A 22,485-nucleotide genomic window follows, 5' to 3' on the forward strand; every position below is an offset into this window, starting at 1 on the left:
TGTGCAAAGACATATTTCAGAGGAAGGGGGGAAGAACTTGTTCTATGTATTTCTTGTTCACGGCTTAACTTTGTGCAATTTTTTCGTCTATTATTTTTACTGTGTATCAATCATTTTGGTACTTTCTGAAAGAGAAACAGCCTGGGTAATGACATTGCTACATGGGGCTCAAAGGATTCAACACAATCACGATATAAATTATGCTCAAACAAGTAGACTATTTTTTTTAATCAAGTGGTAGTAGGTTTAATTATCTAAATGTTTGTTACTATCAGCTACAACATTTTATCATTATAATTTCTTTTAACTTGAATGGGAGTAGGTTTTCCTGGCAAGTGTATGAAACTTAAAATGAATCCAGTAGAACTTCTAGTAACTGGATACACACAACACCTGAGAAAAGATAATTTCATTTAGAATGGTTTTGCTTCTGGGAATGGGAGGTTGTAAATGAACTGTTTGTTTGTGACTGGGACCATTTATGGCTGAGAGTATCCTTATGTATGTGACCGCAGGGGCTGCTGGAGGTGTCTCCCTACTACAGGAGGTTTTCATGGCCCTAGATAGAAACAGGCAAACTGAGGTGCTTGCTTTAGTCTTTGTTTTTTTTTGGCTTTTGTTGGTTATCATTACCATAAACACCCTAAACACCTAGAAAGAGAATCTAACTATGAACATTGCCTCTGTAATATTTTTTCTGGCTACTTCCCAGGGTCTGTTAGCATGTAATTCCTGGTTTTCAGTGTCACGCAATTCAAAATAGATCAAAATAAAAATCAAATCCGGTCAATAGATAAAGTCCAGAATCTGGGAAATGAAAGAAGGTAAATATGCAAAGACTCTCACCAAAATTCTGGTCACAGCAAATTTTCTTATGTGAGATATGCGGATAAATTTTTTACCCAAATTTATAGAGATTTGTATGGAGTCGCCATGCTGGTGCCCATCCGTATGGACACCAACATGGCGGCTGGAAACCAACAGAAACATCTGTCACTGAGTTTTGCTACAAAAGCGTGAATTTATCCCTCGAGGAACTCTAAAACATGAAAGTAATACTTTTTCTAAGACCTGAACTGTTCAGATAGCCAAGTTCCCCGAAATAAGTCACTTTTTTAACCATCATGACAGGTCTCCAGGCAGTCATGTAAATGCCGCGTCACGCAAAAGCTTAGAAATTCAAGCATAGTGTATCACAAAACCAAGAACCCATTCGGAGTGAAAATTTGTATGAATATTAGTTTCCAGCTGCTCTTATACATCATTTAAGTAAAATCTCAGGAAGATCAATAGTTTTGTAGTTCGAATTTTAGTGACGTCATGTGAAAACCAGCTATTCACCTGTATTTTTAATTCAAAAATTACCTGTAAATAACGCAACATAACTGAAATTATTACATCTTTCTTTATATTGATCTTTCTTTGGGAATTTTTCAGACGTTTTTTTTACTCGATTTGGGTCATGGTGGCAAAAAGCCAAAAAGTAGACAGAATAGACCAATTTCGATACATTAAAATTCAGCCTTAAACAATAGACCTCAGTACGAGGCTCTGGGGAATAACTACAGAGTTTGTGGGGTTTATTCCCCAGAGCCTCGTGCTGAGGTCCATTGTTTTAGGCTGAATTTTAATATATCGAAATTGGTCTATTATTATTGTTATTTCCGATTGACACCAACCCACCCGGCCCCGAGAACAACAACACAGAAAAGCGCGGGTGGCCTGGTTGCCATTCCCCATTGTTCCGGTACAAATATGGCGGATGATTTTCGCGGGGTGAAGAGCAGAACCAGAACGAGTATTTCGCTTTTATCGCTTCAGAGACCTTGGATGGGAACGAAACGGTGCAAGTACTTACCCTAAAGACTCATCGCACGCTTCATTAGGTCAATTAAGCACCATATGTCGCTTTTTTTGGTTTCAGCAACTGACGAATTTAAATTAAGCGGTCCCGACAGGAAAATTCAAGCGAAGATTTATGCTTACTCAGCTTGGGTGGCAGTGTTCTCACAGATCCTCGTTGGCAGGCTGATGATTGTTCTTCTACTTCTGCGAAAAAAGTTAACGGCTTAATCAGAGGTTTGATATCGTAGTTTGTGTCAATATCTTGTTTAGTAAACTATGGCAGATGTTCACGTGCCAAGCGATGGTGAAGACGACATTTCAGTCACTGGTAACTCGTCAAACCATGTTTTGGACAGTGACGAGGATAGTCTTCTAGGTTTTGAGGACGATTTCGCAGGAGACGACGAAGATGTTGACATTGGCGAGCCAACGACTTCCAATGCGACTTCAAAAAGTAATGGAGAAGTTCCAGCTAAAAGGAAAAGAAAAAAGATTGATCCTAGCAAACGAAAACGTATTCGGCGAATTCTTCGTGAAGATGAACTGACTGACGTAACGATTTCGGCGCAGAAAGAAGAACGAGAACGTTTGCGGCGCCTTGAGCTCCAAAAAAGCTTAGCAACCGCAGCTTCTAGTTCACTACCAAGCTCAAAAGTCGTCGAAAATTTGAGGTCTGAGTCGCCAGTTAGTACCTCAAAACCGTCTTCCCCAGTTGCTGTTGATGTCCGAGAGAAAAAGGATAATGAACCACATATTATTGTCATTGACAGTGATGATGAAGGTGACACAGAATCTCACTGTTCAACTGTTAACTACTGTCAGTGTGATTCACAAAATTCCGCTGAAAATTTAAATGGGGATTTAATTGAAATCATCAGTTCTGATTCTGAGGTTGAAGTAGACGATAGTGATGATGACGATGATGATGGGAGTGGTGGTCTTAATGCTTGTAAACACAATGATGTTGACTATGACAATAGTGGCTTACATGCCGATGACAGTGCCAATCAAGTTGATCCGCAGGGGCGGGTTCTTGTTAATGTTAATCATCCCCTTGATGAAGAGGACATTTTCCTTGCTCCGCAGATTGCCAAAGTTATCAAGGCACATCAGGTACGATGAATGCTTATACTAAAACAGTTTGAATTAACACCAAAGGTACTAAAATTATGTTAGCTCTATGAAGAGCATTTTATTAGAAACAGGGCACTTCCTTTGTAATAGGGGTCTTTTTGTGTATTGGAATGAGGCATATTTATACCATGCCATAGAAAACAAAGGCAATCATGATATACTAAAGCTGTAGTATATTTGACAGCATTTATTGCATCCAAGCTTCCCATCATGTGCCATATGTTACTATGTCACAATGATTGTGTTAGACTGTTCACAGTCCCCTATTTTTGTATACATCATAGATGTCGATTGTTGAGTTCGATGGGCAGCCATCTTGGTCTCTTGATGTGAGCGAAACTGGGGAGAGTAAAATACAAAATGCCCGCCTCTACCCATCGGCATTTGGTACTCTCCCCAGTTTTGGTTGCATCAAGAGACTAAGATGGCGGCCTGTCAAATTCAACGATCAACATCTACGATCTCACGGAAAAATGGGGGACTGTGAACAGTCTATGATTGTGTTGGCTATTGTATTTTTCTATGGCATGGTATAAAATAGTTATGCAACGCTCTCTTATGATGTACCAAGAAATAAGTCTTACTTGTCACTTGTATTTTCTTGGTATAGACACTCGCCTAAAGGCTCATGTGTGTGCCGAAAAAATTCAAGTGACCAGTGGGATATTCCATGGTATATCAATCGAAAGCATTGCATAACTAGAATGTATTTGCTTCTATATGAGTGCTTCTTTAAATGGGGCATTTACTGTAATATTGGATATGGCATTTATCAGATATAGCGTGCCAAACAAAATCATTTCAGCAGTTCATGTCTTTCTGTTTAGTAGCAGCACTGCTGATAAGTTCATTGTACAATTTTATTTATTTATTTTTTTAACAGATCGGAGGAATAAGGTTCCTTTATGATAACCTTGTAGAGACACTTAACCGTTACAAAGTCAGCACAGGATTTGGATGTATCCTGGCCCACTCAATGGGCCTTGGAAAAACTCTTCAAGTGGCTAGCTTTGTTGATATCCTCCTGAGATATACCACAGCTAAGAAAGTCTTGTGTATTGTACCAATTAATACGATACAAAACTGGCTAGCAGAGTTTAACATGTGGTTGCCATCTAAGCCTGATCTTATCACAGATAGTAATGGCATTGTTGTGGAAGCATCAGATTCAAGTACAGTTCGTTACAGGGATTTTAAAGTGCACTTGTTAAGTGACAATCACAAAACTACAATGGCACGAGCTAAGGTTATAGGTAAGTAGTATCAAATGGACCTTTTTTATATCCAAGGTTGTAAATAAATCTCCTTACTGATTGGCATACATTTCTTTAATGTTAGTTTTGAGAATCTGGTAATGCATCAAGGCAATGCAGTACATATATCCTGTACTGGGGGAATATTGCCTTTGGTCTTTCTTTTACTTAAGTAGAGATGGCAAATGGTCCTTCAAAAACCATGGGTCTCACAAAGTTTGTTTTGAATTTGACAGGTCTCACAGTCTCGATTTTTTTTTAGCAGTTATGTGTGTATCACAGTGTCAATTTTTTCACAAAGCTGTCACGCAGTCTCGCGTTTTGGCAAGGCTAAGGAAGTCTTGAAGTACTGATTTGGTAATTTTTTTTTTTTTTTTTTTTTTCAGTCTAGTCCGGATTTTTGTAACCTGCGGCCTCTTGTTTCCATTTGATTGTCTTTGTTCTCTATTGACTGAATGTCTGATTTGTAAGATAGATAGCATATGCTACAAGGGATCTGTTCTGTTGAACGAGATCCCCTTAGGGATCAGACATTGGCCTGATTTGAACAATAATATATAACTACATTGTGGCAGAAAGATTATTTTGAACACATTATTCATAGATTATTAAAAACCTTGATCATATAAGTTTTTATTGCATTTTATTTTTTCTAGATCCATAGTTCTGTAGTTAATGTATTCCAGGTGAATTAATATGACTCCTAGGAAGACCATGTACATGTAAATATGATAATGTACAATTTCATCTTTAAATGAAGATCAACTGACTTGACTGTAAACCTTTAGGTGAGTGGAATCAAAATGGTGGTGTCCTTCTTATGGGTTACGAGCTTTACCGGCTTCTCTCCACCGTGACGCCTTCCATGTCCAGCATCAAGAGCATGCCGACTAAAAAGAAGAAATCACCAGCACCTGACAAAATGAATGGTGAACCAGAAGTGATTGATCTGGATGAAGAGGAAAAGCACATGGAACTGTTAATTGGTTAGTATTTTACTGATGAAATGTTCATGGGAGAAGGAAATGATTTTATTAGTCCTTACATTCCCTACAATTTTGGACAATTTAACTGAAAAATTAAGACTACCCCCTCCCCCCATTTCAATGATGGTTTTGGGTTTTAGTGCCAGTTCATCACAGGGCTCGAAAAGCTGCCGTCCAGTCATCCCGGACAAGTAGAATTTCCTCCCGGGCAAGTAACTTTTCATTCTCACTTGCCCGATGGGCAAGGGCCGAGGCAAATCATCTGCCAAGTAAATAATAACAACATAAACTAAGTCTTGCCCAGGGCAAGCAAAATTCATGAGCTGCTTAGATTAAGGGCATGCTGGTACTCACGTGTTTTTCGAGCTCTGCATCATTGATTGGGGGGAGGGGTGGTTTTATTTCTTATTTTATTCTGACGAAGATTGTAGATCAGTGCATCAATTCTCCTTGCTGACAGCCATACAGTTCTTTTAATGTCACTACTGAGAATTTGGTGACCTATCAAGACAATATAATTACTTACTTGATGGTTTTCTTTACTCTTATCACCTTTCCCCTTTAACCCTTTAACCTTTATTTCAAAATAATATGTTGTAGAAAATTATGTACTGCATACAAGTGTGATGAATTCACATAATTCTTGTTAATAATTGCTATTTTTTCCCCATCCCATCTCTTGACTAAGACTTGTAAACTCAAAGTCATTTGAATAGTACTTTATGATAAATACAAGTCAGAAATCTCATGGAAATAGCAGTGACATTAGCCCTGTGGCTCTTTCCCCTTAACTTCATTGTTTGTTTCCTCAGGAGTCCAGAAGGCTCTTTGCAGACCAGGAGCTGATCTTGTCATTTGTGATGAAGGGCATAGGATTAAAAATGACCAGGCAAATATTTCACAGGCCTTGAAAAAAATCCATACAAGGTACGAACTTACTTCATGTGCCAGAATGCTAAAATGTTTACAGTGTGATCCTCATCAACTGCATAACTGTATGATTTTTTTTTTCCAGACGTCGAGTGGTGTTAACTGGTTACCCTCTACAAAACAACCTTCAAGAGTACTGGTGCATGGTTGACTTTGTGCGACCCAACTTTCTAGGAACCAAACAGGAGTTTTGCAACATGTTTGAAAGGCCAATACTCAATGGACAGTGCTCTGACAGCACACCATCTGTAAGTAAAAAAAGCATTGTTTTACTCTGTGAATAATTTTCGTCATTTAGCTTACTTCCAGAGTCAAAAATTATGTAAATTAATATTTTTCTTTTTATGTAATCTGTGGATGACCATTCATGTAAAAGCTTTAACCAAAGAAATATCTTAATTGAACATTTTTCCCTGGACCATTTCCACGATGTCATCCTTTTCAGATCGTTTTCATTCAAGCAAGAATTAAGCCTCACTACTCAATTTGTCATGCCAAATTTAGTAAATACTGGCATGCAAAGTTTCATAAGAATTTATTTTCTAACTTGCAAATTCATGGAAATAAGGCACCCCAATTTTACCAAGAAATCTATGCCTGGAGGGAAGTGCTCACTCTGCAGAATGAGCCACCTACAGCTGTACTCCTGGTTTCACTAAGGGCCAGGCACTGGGCAAACTGACTGGCTGTAGGAATGATTTTGCCCACTTGGTTTAACCTATCTAGAGGAAAGTTTTTCTTACAAAGAAGTTCAGTTCAAACAGTTTTTCCCATCTGTGAAAGCCAGTTGCCCTCTTGCTGAAAATGTCAATGAAACTCCTGTCTACTCCAACAATACAGCCACCTATCTACAATTGTACTTGTTTTCATCCTGTTTAGGATGTGAGGGTGATGAGATATAGAGCCCACGTACTTCACAGCTTGCTAGAAGGTTTTGTACAGAGGTGAGTTAGACTGTAACAGACATTATTCAGTAGTTGCTTTATGACTATTGTCATTATATGTACAGTACACTGTAGATAGAAATTATTCAGTTTATTGTCTTATTCACAAGCGATAACAAAGGTGTCTGCATTTGGAGGGGTGGTGGCTTCATCTTAGTGGTCTGGGTGCAAGCCATGGCCAGGGGCATTGTGTTGTGTTCTTTGGCAAGACACTTCACCGTCACAATGCCTCTCTCCACCTAGGTGTACAAATGGGTATCAGTGAATTTAATGCTGGTGGTAAACATGCAATGGACTAGCATACCATCCATGTGGGGTGGGGGGGGGGGGGGAGGGGTTAGAAATACTCCTAGTCACTTCATGCTACAGAAACTGTGATAAGCACCAGTCTGATGGGCCACTTGGCTCATATGCAGACTTTACCTTACCTTACCTTTACCTGCTTGTGGTGGAATGTCTGTATTGAAAACCTCTTTGTTTGTATCAATTTAGACGCAGTCAAGTGGTCCTGAAGAAGTGCCTTCCATCCAAAGAAGAGCATATCATTTTAGTGAACATGTCTCCTATTCAGAGAGAACTCTACAACACATTTGTTGAACGGCTGTTGGGCTCAGTCGGTTACATCAACCCTATAAAGGGTTTCCACACATGTACCAAGGTGCGTCAGTTTCTTTTAAACAGTTTTTCTAGTTGTAGAAATGAGCAAAAAACTCAGGTGATGTGTGACATTATGACAAAAAACTGAAAAGCCCAAAATGTCTAGTTTAGGCTAACTATTTGACAGTTTCAAGAGCTTTTTCTTCAGCCTTATGTTTAGCTTTTCTTAGTTGTAGCCAGTTTGAGTCTAGACTCATTGTCACTTGTAAAAAGACGCGGTATTTTATTACACTGTTATGTCATTTTTGTTTTGTCTGGTGTCTATTATGCCCAGGAGACAACATATATTTATCATACACTTTGTATCTTTTCCATTCCTTTACAGATCTGGAACCATCCTGACATTTTTTATCACTCTTTGAATATGAAAAATAGTGACAGGAATGAGTCACCATTGGTAAGAATGTCTTTTGTGTATGAAAAAATAACCCCAACCCCAAGAAAAACCTTTTCTTCAATAAGATGACTTCACTGCTTTGACAAATTATCCTGTAGTTTTCAATAAGTTTTTACTGGATTTAAGCTTTGAGTTTGGGTACAAGATTGAGTAAGAGAACAACTCTTCAGCTCTAGTCTGCATGAGTCACATTATCACATCATACCCATCTCATCCCATGAGCTACATGTACCCACTCTTCCTAAAACCAACATGAACAGTGAGGGCTCTGGAAACGTCACTGGTTTGAAATTCAAGAAGCATGCTTGCACTCAATCCTGTACAGTATCTGTATTCCGACTGAATGTCCCTTTTATTCTATAAATTGAAACAAAATTCTTTGTGTTTTTATGGAAGGACAGGTTAGGTGAGAACATGTTTTACAGCTGTCCATCTTATGTGTTTAATGGTTACATGTTTCTCACATATAACTGTCATGTTTCCAACCTTCACAATGTTATGGACAAAGAGCAAAATATTGGAGTCCGTAAAGGAATCTTAGCCAATCTTGAAAATTGTCTAAACAGCTTATTACTGATTTCCTTCAGACAATCACTGATGACTCAAATGGAACAACACAAAATTCCATATCAGCTGACAGAGGTGGTTCTCCTTCAAGTGCAACTGCCGTCATCTCACAGAATCAGTCTTCTGCATCCCAGCGATCTCCTTACTTTCCATCATCAACAAATACACAGACGGCAAATGTACAACCTGTACCTGCATGTTCCCAACTTGCTACCCAGGCACTGGTGAGGTCGACGATGCAGTTACAGCAAATGGTGTCCTATCAACTCGCAGGACAGACTGTAACCATGTCAACAACAACAACGCAAGCTACCACAAGCACAAGTGATTGTCCTGCACTTGTCACTCAACAAGTGGTCATGCCGGCTGACCGCAGTTCTGCTTTTGTTGAAGATATGGCATGGGTGAGTTGATCACTTTATCAGTTGAGCAATTTCGGAATACATTTGATTCTAAATGTTTAACACTCAATGCAAATGAAAAGCTGTTCAAGAAAACAAGGCTTTCTTTGAAATAAGCTCTGTAATTTCTTGATGTTCAGGCCAAGAATGTGTTCAAGGATTATCAACCTGGAGTGATGAAAAATGGTGGCAAGCTTGTTGTGCTTATGGAGATCATTGAGGAGAGTTTAAAACAAGGAGAGAAAATCCTCATATTTAGGTGAGACTAGCAGAGATGTTACACAAAATGTGTAACAGATGTTTCAAATTTTAACTGCATCATGGTGTGCAAACATTCACAAACCCTTCTTAGTAAATATTTGACAAACTAACAGCCATGATAAGTTAGTTTTAGTGCAAGGTAAATCTTGTTAACTCTCCATGGGGGTTTCAAGATGGCAATTGGTTTTCACAGGCAAGCTGATTGTTTCGAACTAAACTTCTTTATAGGGAAAAAACTTTCCTCCAAATGGTCATACTAGGTGGACAAAACCATCTTCACAGCCAGTCAATTTTGCCTGATGCCCAGACCATAATGAAGCTCCTGTCGCCAGTACCTCCACATAGAAAACATTTGCTAAAGCCAGCGCTTGTTCTCTTTTAATCAATGTTCTACAGTTGTTTCAGACCTACTGTTCTTAGTCTTAGAGATTTTTTTTTGAATCGGTTTTTATTGTTTTCCAGTCAAAGCTTGTCCACCTTGAGTGTGATAGAGGAATTCCTTTCAAAGTGTGATATACCATTCTATCCTGGGCGGGTCGCTGATCCACTGAAGCCAGTTAGATGGGCCAAGAACAAGAGCTATTTTAGTAAGGAAAAAAACTAAAATAAAATATATATATAGTAAATAATATATATATTAAATAGTAATGTATTATTATATATAATAATATATTATCTATATAATATATATATAATAAAGTATATATTAGAAATTTGCAAAGGCACATACATGTACCACAGAAATGCTCTTTGTCCTCTGTTTCAAGATCAAATTGGAATTTAAAAGTGAGAACCTGGGGTGCTTTCATTATGCCAAACCGACCAGTCAGCGATCAGTGGAAATGCCTGAGGAAAAAGGAATGACATTTTCCAATTAAACTCTGACCAATGAGAATGGCCCTTGCCATTTTTCATTCCTTTCCCAAATTCCCTAATTAGGGCAAATAACCAGTTTGTCAAAAATGGAACGGCGAAATTTCGGTCGCAATTTTCTGACCGAAATAAGTGGACCACCTCCAGAGGTGATCCCGAGTATTCTGGGCAGAAAGATAGATAGATCACTTTATTAGGGGTAGTAGGGGTATTAGGGATATTAAAAGTATTAGGGGTATTAGGGGTAATCAGGAGTATTAGGGGTATTAGGGGTAATAGGGGTTATTATGGGTATGAGGGGTATTACTAGTAAGCAGGGGTATTAAGGATATTAAAGGTATTAGTGATCTTAGGGCTATTAGGGGCAAAGTTAGTGCCCAGATAAGTGCTCTGAACAGACTGAAGAATATTTTACCACCTAATACTAAGGAATCGCTATACCGTGCATTTATACTACCATATGTTAACTATTGTAACCACGTCTGGCACCACTGCGGAAAAAGAAACACTGCTAAAATCGAGAAAGTCAACAAAAGGGCTTTAAGAAACGTCTTCAAAAATAAAAGTGCATCTTATCAAGATCTCTTGCAGAGAATCAGACTCCCATTCATGGAAACTCGAAGAATCCAGGACATGCTGTTGACAATAAACAATTGTATATTGGACAAAGCTCCATCCGCAATTAGAGATCTTATCACCTTACGCTCATCCAAGGATAACCTTCGGCATGACTATATCCTTTCTTTGCGGAAATTAACACAACTAAATGTGGTCTCAAATCATGGAGATATTTTGCCGCATAGAAATACATACATACATACATACACCTTTATTATCTTTCCCCATGGGGGCTCTTCGAAGACAATATGGTAAATACTGCAATTAAATACTAATATACTAAAATTAATAATATTACATTCTAATTTAGATAATCACGAATTTAAAAACTCTACAATTAATTTACGTTTCAATGCTTTTTTAAAAATTGAAATAGTTCTACTGAGTTTTAAAGTAAGGTCCAATGAGTTCCAGATGGTAGTTGTCCTATAATAAAATGTTCTTTGGCCAGTGGCAGTTCTGAATAGAGGAATGTTTAATTGTTGAGAGCTCCCTAGTGGTACGCGTGCTTATATCTGCACGTTTGATTAAAATAGAGGTCAAATAGTCGGGAGCACAGCCCGTCATGCACTTGAAGGCTAAAGTGGCACTTCGATAGTAAAGCTGGCTTGATACTGGCAGCCATTCTAATTCTTTTAGTATGGGTGTGACATGGTCAAATTTCCGTGCAACACTTACAATTCTACATGCGGAAATGGAATCCTACAATTCTACATGTGAACAACAAAATTTGATCGCTCAAGTTCAACTGATGTTGGAATTTATTGTGATTTGATTCTTTAGATTTTTAATTCTCTGCTTTTATAGGTCTTCATAGTTTTATACGATCAATTATTGTACATTCTTAGTTTTAATTTTTAGAATAAACTAGGGCCGTGGATTACCTATAAACTAGCTGACTAGCTAAACCTAACTCCACATTAAATAAAGTAAGGGTATAAGGGGTATAAGATGTATAAGGGTATATGGGGTGTAATGGTGTAAGGGGTATAAGGGTATAAGGGTATAAGGTGTGTAAAGGGTATAAGGGGTATAAGGGTATAAGGGGTATAAGGGTATAAGGGGTATAAGGGATATGAGGGTATAAAGGTATAATGGTATAAGGTGTATAAGGGTATAAGGGGTATAAGGGTGTAATGGGTATAAGGGTATAAGGTGTATAAGGGTATAATGGGTATAAGGGTATAAGGGTAGATAGATAGATCACTTTATTTATACACAGTAAATTCCACTCAATTGCATACAAGCAAAAATATCTACAAATGTAAAAATTAAACAATATAATCCTTATAAAAGTAATCACAAAGAATAAAAGCCTAATCTAAAGAAACTAGCCTAATCTAAACAAACTGAGCTAACTACCTATTTCAATAGATGTAAATGAAAACAAAAGTACTGCTTTTCAGTGATGCCGTGTCGTTAATTCACTCAAAACTGAAGTTACTTAGCTTTGTCTTAAATTCACCTAATGTTTTAGATACTCTAATATCAGTTGGAAGGCTACTCCACGCGACACCGCCATAAGAGAAACTTTCACGAACATAGTTGGTGCAAGGTTGAGGAAGAGCCAGCCTCATTTCACTATATTTCTTCATCTAACTAGTTGTATCATTATGAAATATGAATTTATTTGATAAATAATCAGGTGTCTCTCCATTTAAAGCTTTGAACATCATAGTGGCTTTGGTAAAAAGCCTCTGATTCCTTAAGTTTTTCCAACTAAGTCTTCGGAACAGGTCTGTAGCACTAGAATCATAAGGGGCAGACAACAATATACGCACGGTTTTGCAGCTTCTGAAGTTTTTCGGCGCAACTTGTACTACAGCATCCCCATACTAAGCTGCAGTAGTCAAACTGGGGCATTACCAAACCATTGAAGATGTTCAAAAAAGAGTGTATAGTGGTACAAAATTTCTAATGCGCTTAATTAAGCCTAAAGCTGAAGAAATTTTCTTACAAACACTTTCAATGTGGGTATTCCAGCTTAAGTTTTCATCGATGTATACACCGAGAGATTTTGTTGAAGACACCTGCTCAATGGGAAAATTATTAATGGTAAGAGATGGATTGTCTGACTAGTAAACTTGCTTTTGCCTTGGGGTTAATATTAAGAATTCGGTCTTAGGTTCAATGTGAGCTTATTAGAAGACGACCAGGTGTTGACAGATTTTAAATCTTTGTTGAGACAACCATTAATTTCGTTTAAATCTTTGCCTGCATAAGTAATGCTGGTATTGTCAGCATACATTTGAGGATGGGAAAAATGAAGGCACTGCAGTGAATCATTAATATAGAGTAAGAATAAAAGCGGGCCTAGAATTGTGCCTTGAGGCACAGCGCATTTAAGGAACTTTGGCGTCGATATAGAACAATCAATTTGGCAGGTTTGTGTTCGTTCTTCTAATTCATTTCATTTGCCTGAATTCTGCTTTCACCAATGCACCATTCCTTTCCTGTTCCCCAACACTCAAGACCCAAAACTGTGTGTTTATTCCTGTTACAGATTTCCATCTGAACCTCTGTCTATTTATTAAAGCTTCCAAGATTCTTCTTGTGGTACTAATGTTTTCTTTTGCCACCTCCCGTAAGCAACCACCTAGGCTTGATATTTTGGGTGGTCACTTATGGGAGGTTTGACTGTAGATCTAAATGTTATATACATGTACAAGTCAGTCAGACAACTTTAACCAGATTGTGCAATATATTTAGAATACGGTAGATAATTACTGGGAAGTATGTGTTGTTGTAGTGATATGTACTTGTTCTATCTGCAGGGCTAGATGGAAACACGTCTGCCCAAGAAAGAGAAAGACTTATCAATCGCTTTAATGCTCCAGAAAACACTGAGGTCTTGTTATTTATGTTATCAACAAGGTATGCAATATCTTCATAACTATTTTGGTAGTTTGCTCGCCAAATTTCATATAAATTGTATCTACCAAAGGAATCAAAAGATAACAGAAGAATTAAAAGTAAAAGAAACTTGCATTGTGCGAGAAATAAAATGTGCTAGCAGTGGACCTGCTGACAGTTGTGTGGCTAGCATGTCTGTTCAAATGGTCAAAGTAGTTACCTTAGTTACACTGGTCTGGGTATTAACCACCTAGCTGCACAAAAAATTGTGCAGCGCTATGGCCCCATACTTAGTGCGCTTGACTCTGGATCAAGAGACATTGTGTTGTGTTCTTGGGCCAGACACTCTACTCTTACAGTGCCTCTCTCCACACAGGTGTATAAATGGGTACCGGCAAACTTAATGCTCGGTGTAACCATGTGATGGAGTAGCATCCCATCCAGGGGGGAGTAGAAATACTCCTAGTCGCTTCATGCTATGGTAACTGGGATAAGCTCCGGCCTGATGAACCACGTGGTTCATATACAGACTTAACCTTTTTTTACCCTGCACAAAAAAGAAACCTGAGTTCTGACAAAGGTTCTGACACTCCTAAATGCTTTGCCAGCTCACATGTAAGCTGTGATCAGGCAATCTTTCATTTGCATTGGTGGATGAATGCCCGATGGCAGATCGGCCTGTGTGGCCAAAAATAGAAAAAAAGGTCTAATTTTCAACAAATTGTTTCTCTCAGGGCGGGGTGTCTTGGTATTAACCTGGTAGGTGCAAGCCGTGTTGTTGTGTTTGATGCCTCGTGGAATCCTTGTCACGACGTGCAGGCAGTTTGCAGGTACAATAATTTGTACACTTTCATCAACTGTGGCTTTTTCTTATGAAGCAACGAGACCATCACAGTTTTCTTAGTCCTTTTCATGTGAGGTTTTCAGCGAAACTGGATTCAGTGCATGACAGATTGTATTCACAAGTGAACTTTGTAACTAACTGCAGGCATCAAACTCTTAAGCGGGAACGGCTGCAGACACTGTTGTGACAAGTTGTAAATACTTATTAGTTCTTTGGACGTTGTTACTTGTTACAGAGTATTCTAGGCTTTTTTTATTCCTTTATGTTAAAAGTAAACTAGTTTGTCTGCCATCCATTGAAGACGGTATATCTTTAGTTACAATGTGTAACATTCGTCAAACCCACTCCCCCTAGTCATAATTGTTTTTAAATAAATCAGTTCTTGGATTAGTGTTTTATATGAACAATCAGTGTTCGCACAAAGTATTGCAAAAAAAGCGTCCTGAGCCCCCCAGCTTCAAAATTTCAGGGGTCCTGCAAAATTTTTAAGCATCTGCATAAATTGACTGTCTAAGATAATAAGTCCTTTTTGCCATTTTTTATCACACGATAGAGAGAGAGAGGAAGTCTGGTACCGATCTAATTTGGCTGCCATGTTCAATCCTTTGTGTGTTTATGTATAACATGCTTTTGTAATAGAGGACTGCCTTGTGACCACCATGGATCAGAGAAAGGCGACAACGAGTCTTAACCTTTTTATTCCCAGCCGTGAAAGACCATTTTTTACTGATTACCAGAGATTTCTCTTATATATTTTCCTTCGAATGCGACGTTACGTCAAGACAGTATCCCCAAGTTGATAATTTTCTTAATTCTCGTCACTTGTCTGCTTGTAACGCTCTGATATGGTAAGGATAATTTATAATCTGATCACTCTTGCGAGTTAATGGATGTACTTTTATGTCATGTATTGCAGGGTTTATCGTTATGGCCAAGTGAAGCCAGTTCATATTTACCGTCTAATAAGTACAGGGACGATGGAAAAGAAGATTTATGATCGACAGATCTCCAAGCAGGGCATGGCGAGTAAGCAATTCTGTAATTGCTCTTATGTCACAAGATTTTTAGTGTGTGAAGGTTTATTAGAAGCTGTTATATTATTGGGACCTCTCCAGAAAAGATGCGGGACGTACCAATCTATTGGAAGTCATTTTCGCCTTTGCTCTTGGTTGTAACGTTTCTTTCCGCGCTTCTCTTTGGTTATACGTTTCCTGCCCTTGGTATCGACTGTATGTGAGTTAGTCATTGGTTAGCCTTCGTGGCAAACATTCGGATTCCGTGCGAAGAGCTGGCCGCGCGCAAATTGGAGCGAGAGTTTAAAATCGCTCGCTGGTTCGCCCCACCACCCCCTTGCTTCGTCGATTTTTTGCTCTCGCTCCCATTTGCGCGCGGCCAGAATGCGGATAAAGGCTCTTCGTTGGGGAATGCTTGCTACGCAGGTTAGTCATGGTTCAGTGACTCAAAGTGATTATTATTTCAGTGTAAACTAAACTAAACCAATTTCTTTTACAGATCGAATTGTGGACGAACTCAACCCAGAAGCTAACTTCACCAAGCAAGAAATAATGAAACTTATTTGTGAAAAGGTAGGTTTACTTTAAACCAGCTGTGTCTCCGTCTTTGAACTGCTTATCACTCATTGTCACTTTGCTTTGTTTCTGTATCACATTTTCCCAAGCCTTAACTCGTTTGTAATCCGTGTTAATCTTCTCCTTCCGTAGCAATCCTTGTTCCTTTATGGTTTATCATTATCTCTTTGGTGTTTTTCTATCTTAGAAAACCATCATTTTGAGGTTTCCTTCAATTTAAAAGGAGTTTTGTACGCGACCAAATTACTCAAAATGCCGTGACTGAACTACTTTAATCTTAATACCTGGACCATAGTTAGTGGAGGGGAATCTCCACTAACTATGCCGGGACGTTGTTTCTTTTGTCATTGGAACACGTGACCGGTAGCGAATTGTTCGTGCAGAGAAAAGGGAGCCCTGGAAACTAGGCAAATTGTCACGTGATTTATTTGATTTTGTAGGAAGCAGCGTCGCCTGCGCCTGATTTGGCAGCAGCCGCTGACCAGTTCAGTGACCCTGTGTTGGTCAGGTTGTGTAGGCAGAGCACTCCGTGGATATCCAAGGTTAGTCATCTAGTCACTTTGTTTTGATTGCCTTTGATGTATCACTAAATAATACTACAAAACCATTATTAGGAGCAGATATTGGTGAGCTGTGACATATCGTCATGTTTTAGAGCGGTTTTCAATTGAGTGTCGAAAGTAATCAGGCAATTAGTTTGGTTTTGGTTTTGGTTTTACTGTGGTTTGAGATTGGCTGAGTAGTCTAATTGGTAAGTAATTGTTTTGGCTTTGGTTTTACAACACTCAATTGAAAACCGCTCTATGAAAAAGTAATATTAACATCAACTTAAATAGGCGAGGAGAACACAAGAAACACTTATAGGGGAGGCCACCTTTTATTTGTTAATATCATTTTAATTGTTAGTTATGTACGCGCGGCAGGACCAGTTGAGTATTGTTTCATTATAAATTCAGTCCGTCTGGGTTGTATTCTTGTGTAACACGCTTTAGCGGCTTATTCTCAGAGAGGCACAACATTTTGCAGCGTCACAGTTTGTTGCAATAGCTTATTGTGTTTGCTTTTGCTTGCTTAATATTTGATGTCCTGTAGGTTCCGTTCAAACACGACTCGTTGCTAGTGGATAAGAAAGAATTAAAGCTGACCAAGGCAGAAAAGAGAGAAGCAAAGAGAGGTACTTATATCGATCCTCTGTTTCAATGATGAAACTCGTGAAACAATTCATAGGCTGTGTTTGCGCTTTGTACCGGAGCACTGGTGCCTGGCCACCCAGTACAAAATAGTGTTGCGTTCAGACACTGGGTATTCGAAGTACCATGGTACCATCTAGTGCCCTGGTACAAGGTCCTACCCGGGGCATTCTGGTGTGCCCAAGTACAAGGTCCTACCCGGGACATTCTGGTGCGAGTACTTGGAAAAAAGTTGCGTTCACATTAGTGCCCAGCGAGGATCGTGCTCGGGCACCGTGCTTGGGTACCAAGTGTGAACATAGCCATAGACCCATGTAACCAATCTCTGAGCTTGGCAAACGCTAACCAAACACAAAACACATAGTTACGTGACAGCCACTTGACAATGGTACTCACCCGTATGTTGTGGACAAACATTAAAAGAAACAAATGAGAATTGGAAAAGTAGGACTATAAGGGTTTAAAACGTAACATATATTTACCGAGACTTCTGTGTGGTAGTTTCAACGTTGTGCTTGCTTGTGTTCTTGCAGGTTATGAAATGGAGAAAAGAGCTGCAATGCAGGGTAACCGGTACTGTCCTGGTGTGATTCAACCAGTTTATAACAGGTATGTATAACAGGTGTCACTGGTTAAACAGGTGTAACAGCTATAGTTTTTCGAAAGTTTGGTAGCAGCTCTCTCAAGGTCTCACATGAATGTCGCGATACCCATCGAGAGAACATTAGAACAAACAGCAGCAGCAATGCCTCCAGCCCGCTTAAAAAAATAACAGCTGCTACACTCTGACGACAAATAAAATCAAAGCTTACGATAGCTGCAAGACCTTGGCGATAGCTACAGATTTCCCGTCTAGGTAATGGTATAGGTTTCTGCACGATAGCTGGGTTATCTTGTAAGGATTGGCAGGTAACCTTCGGAACTATTTTAGACATGTCTATATCTTTGTAAAGACGTCACTTACTTTTCCAAAACAAAAAGAAATAAAATAGTAATAAATACGCCTGGTTTGATTTTTCAGGACACAACAACCCTTCGTGCCCAAACCGGTTTATCCAGATGGATCAGTTGCGAAACAACCGTATAGCTCAGCTGCGAACTGCACTCATCACCAAACCCCTCTACATCTCCCTAACTCTGTCCTGCATCTGCCGCTCGCTTCCTTGATACGCGCTGGTGTTGCTGTGCCGTCACTTCAGGGAGGTACACAGGGTACCCAGTCTGTCCCCAGCACTTCGTCGACAACCACGTGTGCGCAGTCGCGGGGGAATCAGCAGGCGACCTCGTCTAAAGATGATGTGGTTATGATAGACTTGGACGAGTTGCCATCACCTACAAAGCCAATGCAAGAACCATTTTCACATCAGACGCACCAATCGCATTCAAACAATGACTTGTTTAGGATGGCTCGCAATGCGTTTCCCAATATTTCTCCTGGATTCATTGACTTGCTCTTAAAACAAGGGAACGCACATGGTTCCCAGGCTCTGAATGTTCATGGTCACCAGGCAAGCCCTAAAGAAAGCACCCAGGCTGTAGACACTGGAGGCGAATCAACTGACGAGAAGGTTGCTAGTGCGGATAACATTCCGTCGAATAACGCGAGTGCCGCTGAAAATTCCACGTTGAGAACACTACTGGCTAAGAGCCCAACAGAGGTGCAAACTTCAAGCACCCCTCCCATAGAGGAGGAGGTTTCAACCGCTTCGAATCAACCTAGCGATTCAGTTCAAGAGGAGAAAAACTGATGTACAATCATCACCCACCCCTCTCGTGGTACAAGTGTTGACAACTGATCCGGATCAACTTTACCCATCCCTCCCACGGTAAAAGCACTCCACAGCAGTCTTTTTCCCTCAGGGGGAGAGTGGTAAAGACTGAACGAGGTCCAAAGAGAAATCTAGAGGCTGACCTTTTGCGGTGCGGTACGGATGTTACAAGTTGAAACAAACTTAAAAACAGAAAACATTTTTTTGGACTATTCGACGTGGAATAGTTTAGAACCTTGGACGGGAAGTTACTTTTGTTATGGCAAGTCAGGTGATGGGTCTGTCCAGATGAACAATTTCCAGGAAATTCACTTTAATAGTTCGCCTTTTGATTAGCTAAGAAAGTTGGAAAAAAAGTATGGAAAACATTGGGTGCTTCACATGAGCTCTGCCATTCGACAGAAAAAGAGAGACTGCAGGTGGAAGACTAGTAGAAATTTAAATTCCGGTAGGTTTTGTGTAGGACATTGTGAGTTACAAATCGAGGATGCCCCAATAGACTTTACTCCCAATAGCCACTGGTGCTGTTTCTGATAGTTTTCTTGATGGGTTTTCATTTATGATGCAAATTAGGTGCATGGTCTTACAGGGGACAAACATTGGAAAGAGGACAGTCCTTTGAAAACTTGTCCCTAGTCTCCTTCGCAGCCGTTATTAGGGTCGTCACGCAACGCTTTATCTCTACTTAGTTGGAGGAAGCGTTGCTTGACGTGACGACCCTAATAACGGCTGTGAAGGAGACTAACTCATTCCAGCAGTGAATCATTTGTGCGAAAATTACTATTTTTTTTTTTTTTGAGAGCCAAATTATGGAATATTGATTTCATAATAATATATGGTTACTTTGGATTAGCTAATTAATATCTTCACTTGACAACTTTGCAAGCCATTTGTTTTCTAGAAATGCACTGAGAATGGCTAAAAGTTTAGAGAATTTTATTCTAGTGTACTGAAAGCATAGCATGGTTATGTTAAAAGTATCAGAAATAATAGGAAACCAGTTGAAATTTGTCGATTTTCTACCTATTTTCCCCCACGGAAATCACTGCTTAATCAGCATAATATGAAAACCAATATTGCCGGCTTTGGTGAATACAATCTATCGAAAGGAAAATATCCTCAGGGCCGTAGCTAGTAAGAGGCAAGCCGAGGCGCTTGCCTCAGTCATTGTTTTTCGTTTTTGTTGTTCTTGGTCATCGTAAACATCCTAAACACCTAGGAAGAAAATTTAACTATGGACATTGCCTCTGTCGTACTTTTGTGATGGGTATTGCCTCAGTCATAAGTTTTTTTTTTTCCTCTGGCTACGGCCCTGATCCTGCAACGTAACTATCGCTGCCTGTTACTTGTTTCGTTACAGTAGCGTAGGATATGCAAAAAAATCCATCTCCGTAGGGTACTTTTCTTTTCTTGCGATAGTTTTTCACGCTGAAAGATGCGTTCCTATTTGGCACATTGCCAACTGGGATTTTTTTTGTCGTAACTGGGATGTTTGGGGAGCTATTGTTGGCGAGTAATTCAATGTGATCAAAACAAAAGTTAATCACCCAGTGCGGGATCGAGAAGGAACTACAACTCTCTCAGTCTGGGAGCAGTCGCTCTTTGGCTCGAAGATCGGCGAGGGAAGAACGCAAACCAGAACCAGAGGTGAGCGTTGAAACCGCGAGCCGCGAGTAGTGCGGGCGTCGTAAGACGAGAAACGCGCGCGCTACACGCGGCTCGCAGCTTCGCTGCTCGCTGTTCGTTTGCGTTCTTCCCCGATTTTTGCTGCGGTTTTTCGAGGAAAAGAGAGACCGCTCGCAGTCTACTACGCTCACGGTGAATTCCTTGTGTTATGATGCGGTTAAGAAGCTTGAGTATAGCGCAGAGCTTAAGGTGAAGCTCCCCACTTTCACAGACCTCACGAAACATGTACATAGGACGATTGATGGTTGATTGCACGAAGACACAATGTTTGGTTGTGTTCAGAACATGGTTCTGCTTAGATCGCTGACCAAATTTTGTAAAGGTTACAAAAAGTATATACATATTGTATTTAAACACTTCTTAAATTCGAGATTGTACGAGATTTCACTGAATAAATACACATTTTATTATCAAAATCTATCAGTTATTGCGATTTCATGCTGCATGGCGCGAGGAGAAATTTCAGCGAAACTTCTGTTGCACGAATGAAGGCTTCCCATGTTTCACTGGCCCTTGAAAATTTCGTTTTTTTTCCTCCCTTTGCCTATTAAAAATTACCATTTTCCCCTTAAATTTTTCGTGGAAGATCCCGTTTAAGGAGCTCAGTCATGGTATTTTTGCCGCGTACAAAATTACCTTTAAAGTGAAGGAAACCTGAAATAATAGTTTACTAGGATAGAAAAACACCAAAGGGACAATAATAAACTATAAAGGAACAAGGATGGTTAAGAATAGAGAAGATTAACACGGATTACAAATGGCGAACTTGAAAAAATTAGGCTAAACTTTTCAAGATGCGCGAACCGTGACGAAGCTCTTTTCATAGTTTCCGTTGTTCCCTTAAGTTTCTCGTCGAAGCTCCCGTTGATAAAGGATTTATTATATGGCTTTCGGAGAAAATTTCTTGCGGGACACGGCGGGTAGTCCCGAGCGGGCTAGATAGCCCCACTTGCCCGCTCGCGTAGCCAATCACTGCGCAGGATTTGATTTATCTTGCCCGCTCATGGAGCTGGCCATATAATAATACAGCTTATAGGAGATATTCTTGTTCCCTAGGGAAATTAATCCAAAATATATGTTTTGTTTGCTTGAAACAAATGATCATATTACCTTGTACTACAAAATCCTTGAGAGGCTCTTATGGGTTAACACGTGTTTTAAAATGATTTTTATTGAAAATGAGATGGAATTGGGCTCATGTCTGGCTTTCTTTTCCTAGTTTTATGTTAATAAATCTAGACACCGATTATGGCTCCTGATCTAGAACAAAGGAAAACACAGTCAAGTTCGTTTGAAATCACTTCTCAAACTCATTAATTTATTCATAATGTTAAAACAAAGGAAATCATGACCGTGACGGTGTTTGGATATCTGATCTTAATTAGCATAGATTTTTACGATTTTATTTCTCCGTTTTCTCCTTCGTTTTGGTTTCAATTGAGAAGATATATCAAACAATGAAGACCGTGTTTGATATATTACGTAACCTATAAGATTCATTTTTAACTCCATCTTATATTGGTTCCCACGTAGGTTAGGGACAGACCAAACGTATGCAGTTCAAAGCAAAGACATACTTCCTCTTACAATATTAACAATATTAATTGCCGTAGCAAGCGCAGACTTACTGAAAATAAAATTTTCTACTCTCATATTTTAATGATTTGACAAAATGTTACCAAGTTGTC

General features: G+C 39.4%; 1 protein-coding gene across 1 annotated transcript; it reads left to right on the top strand.

The window, feature by feature from the left end:
- Positions 1-919: 919 nt before the first annotated feature.
- On the top strand, positions 920-21,213 carry LOC145502609 (helicase ARIP4-like). Its single transcript, XM_081481937.1, has 19 exons — positions 920-2,958; positions 3,863-4,232; positions 5,021-5,218; positions 6,031-6,145; positions 6,234-6,396; positions 7,028-7,092; positions 7,585-7,750; positions 8,075-8,146; positions 8,734-9,117; positions 9,255-9,373; positions 9,838-9,962; positions 13,641-13,740; positions 14,454-14,549; positions 15,480-15,589; positions 16,076-16,149; positions 16,593-16,694; positions 17,245-17,326; positions 17,876-17,951; positions 18,364-21,213. The coding sequence occupies exons 1-19, from the start codon at positions 2,122-2,124 to the stop codon at positions 19,088-19,090; spliced, it is 3,981 nt and encodes a 1,326-aa protein (XP_081338063.1). The 5' UTR covers positions 920-2,121; the 3' UTR covers positions 19,091-21,213.
- Positions 21,214-22,485: the final 1,272 nt, after the last annotated feature.

This window comes from Orbicella franksi, chromosome 11 (genome assembly GCF_964199315.1).
Source record: "Orbicella franksi chromosome 11, jaOrbFran1.1, whole genome shotgun sequence".
NCBI lineage: Eukaryota > Metazoa > Cnidaria > Anthozoa > Scleractinia > Merulinidae > Orbicella > Orbicella franksi.

Excerpts from the sequence above, each read along its gene's own strand:
- LOC145502609 (XM_081481937.1), top strand. The coding sequence starts at position 2,122 with ATGGCAGATGTTCACGTGCCAAGCGATGGTGAAGACGACATTTCAGTC. Across the intron at positions 6,146-6,233 it reads TTGAAAAAAATCCATACAAG|ACGTCGAGTGGTGTTAACTG; the intron begins GTACGAACTTAC and ends TTTTTTTTCCAG. Across the intron at positions 17,327-17,875 it reads AAAGAGAGAAGCAAAGAGAG|GTTATGAAATGGAGAAAAGA; the intron begins GTACTTATATCG and ends GTGTTCTTGCAG.